Below are 8,184 nucleotides of genomic sequence, written 5' to 3'. Positions count from 1 at the left end.
ATTATAGGTTATTAGTTACAACATGTACTATAGGTTATTAGTTACAACATGTACTATAGGTTATTAGTTACAACATGTATTATAGGTTATTAGTTATATTATAGGTTATTAGTTACAACATGTACTATAGGTTATTAGTTACAACATGTATTATAGGTTATTAGTTATATTATAGGTTATTAGTTACAACATGTACTATAGGTTATTAGTTATATTATAGGTTATTAGTTACAACATGTATTATAGGTTATTTTAAGAATTGTGTTTCCTGGCAAACAAATATAGGGCTTACAGTCGTTTTAAATTATAATCGTTTTAGTTTATTGGGTATTAATTTAAACAGTAGATTTGGCTTTAGTTAAGTTAGCTATTCGCTAGTAGGAGACTATAAAAATAAATACAATCAACTGCTCATCCGTACACTAGTACAACAGGCTGCTCGTCCGTACACTCGTACAACAGGCTGCTCGTCCGTACACTCGTACAACAGGCTGCTCGTCCGTACACTCATACAACAGGCTGCTCGTCCGTACACTCGTACAACAGGCTGCTCGTCCGTACACTCGTACAACAGGCTGCTCGTCCGTACACTCGTACAACAGGCTGCTCGTCCGTACACTCGTACAACAGGCTGCTCGTCCGTACACTCGTACAACAGGCTGCTCGTCCGTACACTCGTACAACAGGCTGCTCGTCCGTACACTCGTACAACAGGCTGCTCGTCCGTACACTCGTACAACAGGCTGCTCGTCCGTACACTCGTACAACAGGCTGCTCGTCCGTACACTCGTACAACAGGCTGCTCGTCCGTACACTCGTACAACAGGCTGCTCGTCCGTACACTCGTACAACAGGCTGCTCGTCCGTACACTCGTACAACAGGCTGCTCGTCCGTACACTCGTACAACAGGCTGCTCGTCCGTACACTCGTACAACAGGCTGCTCGTCCGTACACTCGTACAACAGGCTGCTCGTCCGTACACTCGTACAACAGGCTGCTCGTCCGTACACTCGTACAACAGGCTGCTCGTCCGTACACTCGTACAACAGGCTGCTCGTCCGTACACTCGTACAACAGGCTGCTCGTCCGTACACTCGTACAACAGGCTGCTCGTCCGTACACTCGTACAACAGGCTGCTCGTCCGTACACTCGTACAACAGGCTGCTCGTCCGTACACTCGTACAACAGGCTGCTCGTCCGTACACTCGTACAACAGGCTGCTCGTCCGTACACTCGTACAACAGGCTGCTCGTCCGTACACTCGTACAACAGGCTGCTCGTCCGTACACTCGTACAACAGGCTGCTCGTCCGTACACTCGTACAACAGGCTGCTCGTCCGTACACTCGTACAACAGGCTGCTCGTCCGTACACTCGTACAACAGGCTGCTCGTCCGTACACTCGTACAACAGGCTGCTCGTCCGTACACTCGTACAACAGGCTGCTCGTCCGTACACTCGTACAACAGGCTGCTCGTCCGTACACTCGTACAACAGGCTGCTCGTCCGTACACTCGTACAACAGGCTGCTCGTCCGTACACTCGTACAACAGGCTGCTCGTCCGTACACTCGTACAACAGGCTGCTCGTCCGTACACTCGTACAACAGGCTGCTCGTCCGTACACTCGTACAACAGGCTGCTCGTCCGTACACTCGTACAACAGGCTGCTCGTCCGTACACTCGTACAACAGGCTGCTCGTCCGTACACTCGTACAATAGACTACGCGTACAATAGACTACACATACAATATACTACACGTACAATAGACTACACGTACAATAGACTACTCATCCATACACGTGCAAGATACTACACGTTCAATATACTACACATCCATACACATACAATAGTCTACACGTTCAATATACTACACATCCATACACATACAATAGTCTACACGTTCAATATACTACACATCCATACACATACAATAGTCTACACGTTCAATATACTACACATCCATACACATACAATAGTCTACACGTTCAATATACTACACATCCATACACATACAATAGTCTACACATACAATATACTACACGTACAACAGACTTCACATCCATACACATACAATAGACTACACAAACAATAGACCACTCATTCATACACACAATAGACTACACATACAATAGACTTGTCATGACTCTGAATATGTGTCCCAAATGCACCCTATTCCCTGTAGAGAGCACTACTTCTGTCAAGGGCCTATAGGGCTCTGGGTGCCCTACATTGGGTGGCATTTGGTATGTGGGCTTCCGAGCGGCGCAGCGGTCTAAGGTGCTGCATCTCAGTGCTAGAGGCGTCACTTCAGACCATGGTTCGATCCCGGGGCTGTATCACAACCGGACGTGATTGGGAGGAACCATAGGGCTGCGCACAATTGGCCCAGCGTTGTCCGGGTTAGGCCGTCATTGTAAATAAGAATTTGTTCTTAACTGACTTGCCTAGTTAAATAAAGGTAAAAAAAATTTTTTGAAATAAATGTAGGCTGAGTGTTGTCTCTCTCCAGGTCACGAGGGGAGGATTGGGATGGCTGCTGTAAAGGTAGAAGAAGGGAAAGAGTTTGACGGCGCTAGCACCTTCAGCCAAGTAGCCAGCTACCTCCCTGCTTACGCAAGACCGCGTTTCATTAGAATACAGGTGAGCTTTACCCGACATCTCTTTTTAATCATGTTATAAGTCAGCTTTGTTATCATGATTTTAATCCGTGTAACTATCAAGGTATTTTACTATTGAAATGTTCTTTTAACACCTCTGTCGTTCAAGTTGAAAAAAAATCTGTTGTCTTGAAGTATACTGAGCTCTTTAAATATACTTGTATTCTGTTTACAGTGCATTCGGAAAGTATTCAGACCCCTTCACTTATTCCACATTTTGTTACGTTACAGCCTTCATCTAAAATGGATTAAATAAAACATTTTTTTTAATCATCAATCAACACACAATGCCCCATTATGCAAATGTATAAAATAAATAAATAAATACCTTATTTAAGTATTCAGACCGTTGGCTATGAGACTCAAAATTGAGAGAATGTTCGCCCCAGTATGAGGTCCTGAGTGCTCTGGAGCAGGTTTTTGATCAATAATGTTTTGCAGATTTATTAAACATAAAAAACTGAAATATCCCATTTACATAAGTATTCAGACCCTTTACTCAGTACTTTGTTGAAGCACCTTTGGCAGCAATTACAGCCTGGTGTCTTTTTGGGTATGACACTACAAGCTTGGCACACCTGTATTTGGGGAGTTTCTCCCATTCTTCTCGGCAGATCTTCTCAAGCTCTGTCAGGTTGGATGAGAAACGTCGCTGCACAGCTATTTTCAGGTCTCTCCAGAGATGTTCGATCAGGTTCATGTCCGGGCTCTGGCTCAGAGACTTGTCCTGAAGCCACTCCTGCGTTGTCTTGGCTGTGTGTATAGGGTCGTTGTCCTGTTGGAAGGTGAAACTTCACCCCAGTCTGAGAACCTGCTCCAGAGCGCTCAGGACTTCTTCAAGGATCTCTGTACTTTGCTCCGTTCATCTTTCCCTTGATCCTGAATAGTCTCCCAGTCCCTGACGCTGAAAAACATCCCCACAGCATGATGCTGCCACCACAATGCTTCACTGTAGGGAAGGTGCCAGGTTTCCTCCAGACGTGACACTTGGCATTCAGGCCAAAGAGTTCAATCTCGGTTTCATCAGACCAGACAATCTTGTTTCTCATGCTCTGAGAGTCCTTTAGGTACATTTGAAGTCGGAAGTTTACATACACCTTAGCCAAATACATTTAAACTCAGTTTTTCACATTCCTGACATTTAATCCTAGTAAATATTCCCTGTCTTAGGTCAGTTAGGATCACCACTTTAATTTAGGAATGTGAAATGTCAGAATAATAGTAGAGTGATTTATTTCAGCTTGTATTTCATTCATCACACTCCCAGATGGTCAGAAGTTTACATCCACTCAATTAGTATTGCCTTTAAATTGTTTAATTTGGGTCAAACGTTTCAGGTAGCTTTTGGCCCATTCCTCCTGACAGAGCTGGTGTAACTGAGTCAGGTTTGTAGGCCACCTTGCTTGAATACTCTTTTTCAGTTCTGCCCACAATTTTTCTATAGGATTGAGGTCAGGGCTTTGTGATGGCCACTCCAATACCTTGACTTTGTTGTCCTTAAGCCATTTTGCCATAACTTTGGAAGTATGCGTGGGGTCATTGTCCATTTGGAAGACCTATATTCGACCAAGCTTAAACTTCCTGACTGATGTCTTGATGTTGCATCAATATATCCACATAATTTTCCTCCCTCATGATACCATCTATTTTGTGAAGTGCACCAGTCCCTCCTGCAGCAAAGCACACAACATGATGCTGCCACCCCTGTGCTTCACGGTTGGGATGGTGTTCTTCAGCTTGCAAGCATCCCCCTTTTTCCTCCAAACATAATGATGGTCATTCTTCCTTGATGAGCGGCCTTTCAGGTTATGTCAATTTCTGTACAGCACTTATAAATACATTTGATTGGATATAGGACTCGTTTTACTGTGGATATAGATACTTTTGTACCCGTTTCATCCAGCATCTTCACAAAGGTCCTTTGCTGTTGTTCTGGGATTGATTAGCACTTTTCACACCAAGCTACGTTCATCTCTAGGAGACAGAACGCGTCTCCTTCCTGAGCGGTATGGCGGCTGTGTGGTCCCATGGTGTTTATACTTACGTACTATTGTTTGTACAGATGAACGTGGTACCTTCAGGCGCTTGGAAATTGCTCCCAAGGATGAACCAGACTTGTGGTCTACAATTTATTTTCTGAGGTCTTGGCTGAATTAATTTGATTTTCCTAAGATGTCAAGCAAAGAGGCACTGAGTTTGAAGGTAGGCCTTGAAATACATCCACAGGTACATCTCCAATTAACTCAAATGATGTCAATTAGCTTATCAGAAGCTTCTAAAGCCATGACATAATTTTCTGGAATATTCCAAGCTGTTTAAAGGCACAGTCAACTTAGTGTATTTAAACTTCTGACCCACTGGAATTGTGATACAATGAATTATAAGTGAAATCTGTCTGTAAAAAATTGTTGGAAAAATGACTTGTGTCATGCACAAAGTATATATATGTCCTAACCGACTTGCCAAAACTATAGTTTGTTAACAAGAAATATGTGGAGTGTTTTAAAAACGAGTTTTAATGACTCCAACTGTACCTTTTGGCAAACTCTAAGCAGGCTTTCATGTGCCTTTCACTGAGGAGTGGCTTCCATCTGGCGACTCTACCATAAAGACCTGATTGGTGGAGTGCTGCAGAGATGGTTGTCCTACTGAAAGGTTCTCCCATCTCCACAGAGGAACTCTGGGGCTTTGGACACCACCCTGACCAAGGCCCTCCTCCCCCGATGGCCGGGCGGCCAGCTCTAGGAAAAGTCTCAGTGGTTCCAAACCTCCATTTACATATCTCATATACATAAATATTCACACTTGAGTCAATAGATGTTAGAAGCACCTCTGCCAAAGATGCTTCTAACATTCATTGACTCAAGGGTGTGAATATTTGTGTAAATGAGATGTGTATTTGGAATAAGTTTGGAACCATCAATACTTCCTAGAGCTGGCTGCCCGGCCAAACTGAGCAATCTGAGAGAAGGGCATTGGTCAGGGAGGTGACCTGGAACCCGATGTTCCCTCAGCCAGAGCTCCAGCTTCCTCTGTGGAGATGGGAGAACCTTCAAACACTCAATATTAGGAACATGTACTTAATGTTTGTACACTCTGTGTGTGTTTTAAACTCAGCAAAAAAAGAAACGTCCTCACACTGTCAACTGCGTTTATTTTCAGCAAACTTGTGTAAATGTATGTATGAACATAACAAGATTCAACAACAGACATAAACTGAACAAGTTCCACAGACATGGAATAATGTGTCCCTGAACAAAGGGTGGGGGGGGGGGGTCAAAATCAAAAGTTAGTCAGTATCTGGTGTGGCCACCAGCTGCATTTAGTACTGCAGTCCATCTCCTCCTCATGGACTGTACTAGATTTGCCAGCTCTTGCTGTGAGATGTTCCCAGACATTTCTGGGGGGAATGGCCCTAGCCCTATCCAATAGGTCCCAGACGTGCTCAATGGGATTGAGATCCAGGCACAGACAGAATGAGCAGTATGGCTGGTGGCATTGTCATGCTGGAGGGTCATGTCAGGATGAGCCTGCAGGAAGGGTACCACATGAGGGAGGAGGATGTCTTCCCTGTAACATACAGTGTTGAGATTGCCTGCAATGACAACAAGCTCAGTCCGATGATGCTGTGACACACTGCCCCAGACTATGACGGACCTTCCACCTCCAAATCTATCCCGCTCCAGAGTACAGGCCTCTGTGTAACTCCCATTTCTTCGACGATAAATGAATCCGACCATCACCCTTGGTGAGACAAAACAGCGACTCGTCAGTGAAGAGCATTTTTTGCTAGTCCTGTCAGGTCCAGCGATGGTGGGTTGGTGCCCAGAGGTGGCGTTGTTGCCAGTGATGTCTGGTGAGAACCTGCCTTACAACAGGCCTACAAGCCCTCAGTCCAGCCTCTCAGCCTATTACGGACAGTCTGAGCACTGATGGAGGGATTGTGCGTTCCTGGTGTAACTCGGGCAGTTGTTGTTGCCATCCTGTACCTGTCCCGCAGGTGTGATGTTCGGATGTACCGATCCTGTGCAGGTTTTGTTACACGTGGTCTGCCACTGCGAGGACGATCAGCTGTCTGTCCTGTCCCCCTGTAGCGCTGTCTTAGGCGTCTCACAGTACAGACATTACAATTTATTGCCTTGGCCACATCTGTAGTCCTCATGCCTCCTTGCAGCATGCCTAAGACACGTTCACGCAGATGAGCAGGGACCCTGGGCATCTTTCTTTTGGTGTTTTTCAGAGTCAGTTGAAAGTTCTCTTTAGTGTCCTAAGTTTTCATAACTGTGACCTCAATTGCCTCCCGTCTGTAAACTGTTTGTGTCTTAACGACTGTTCCACAGGTGCATGTTCATTAATTGTTTATGGTTCATTGAGCAAACATGGAAACAGTGTTTACACCCTTTACAATGATCTGTGAAGTTATTTGGATTTTTACGAATTATCTTTGAAAGACAGGGTCCTGAAAAAGAGCTGTTTCTTTTTTTGCTGAGTTTATATTCTTAAAATAATCTTAAATATATTCTTATGTATAACACTTAAGACCTCCTTCGAGATGACGGGAACATTTAAGATGAAGAAAGTGACGTTGGTGGAAGAGGGCTTCAACCCAGCTGTGGTCCAAGATCCTCTGTTCTTCTTAGATCCAGCTAAGAAAACATACGTACCACTCACCGAAGAGATATACTCCTCCATAAACACCAGAGAAATTAAGTTATAAAATAATCATGGTAGCCAATTAATGTACAAAATCTGCATTAATTATTAAATGTCTAATGTTTAGACCTGGTTTCAAATACTATTTGATTATTTCATATACTTTTTCTCTTTGCATTGAGCTTGCCTGGGTTAACGGACCAATAGAATAATCCTAAAACTGCAAACCCCACCCGGCATTTGAAATGATTTCCAATAGTATTTGGAGCAAGGTCTGCTGTTAACAGATGACACGGGGGAATAATATGGCATAATGATTCTGTAGACTAACCCATTGTCTTTGTCTACTAATCTCAGGGAATAGATTTGAATTATATTTTGTAACAAACCTGATCATGTTTAAAATGATGTATTTTTGGTCTTAACCAGACTTTATATTGTTTACAGTATATTGTAGAGGGTACTAGCATCTGAAGGTGCTTGAAAACAAACTTGATATTGATATAGTATATTGATTGTACTTTTTGAATACTTCATAAAACTTCTATGAACCCAAATCATTTCCTTGTCTTCTTCCTATACTAGATTGTGGACGACACTATAAACCAATTTATGATATCAGGGCTCTATTCAATCAGTATTCCAGAAATTCAAAGGCAATGTCCCTGTTGTCGTGTCTTTTGGCGATGCCGGATTAAGTGTTATGACATGCTATTCTATAAAATAATTTATCCGTAATTAATATTACCTGATTGAGCTAATCATGTAATTGTAATTAACTAGAGAGTCGGGGCTCCATGAAATAATATTTACAGAGCTGTTCTCTTCCGAATAAACTCTTTAAAGACCTAGTAATATTTTACATCAATA

The 8,184-nt window shown here is 43.3% G+C and overlaps 1 protein-coding gene across 2 annotated transcripts in view; it reads left to right on the top strand.

Moving 5' to 3' along the window:
- The window catches only part of zgc:101540 (hsFATP2a_ACSVL_like domain-containing protein), a 23,168-nt gene extending 15,297 nt beyond the window's left edge, over positions 1-7,871 (top strand). For both annotated transcript variants that reach the window (XR_004211148.1, XM_031832993.1), the window contains 2 exons: positions 2,514-2,644; positions 7,202-7,871. Coding sequence is in view for 1 of the 2 variants with exons in the window: in XM_031832993.1 (XP_031688853.1) it covers positions 2,514-2,644; positions 7,202-7,378 (308 nt within the window). In the remaining variant the exon portion in view is untranslated. The remainder of the gene's footprint in view (positions 1-2,513; positions 2,645-7,201) is intronic.
- The last annotated feature ends 313 nt before the right edge of the window (positions 7,872-8,184 follow it).

Source organism: Oncorhynchus kisutch, linkage group LG10 (assembly GCF_002021735.2).
Source record: "Oncorhynchus kisutch isolate 150728-3 linkage group LG10, Okis_V2, whole genome shotgun sequence".
Classification (NCBI taxonomy): domain Eukaryota; kingdom Metazoa; phylum Chordata; class Actinopteri; order Salmoniformes; family Salmonidae; genus Oncorhynchus; species Oncorhynchus kisutch.
Note: the sequence above shows the minus strand (reverse complement) of the source record. Positions and strands in the feature narration are given on the sequence as shown.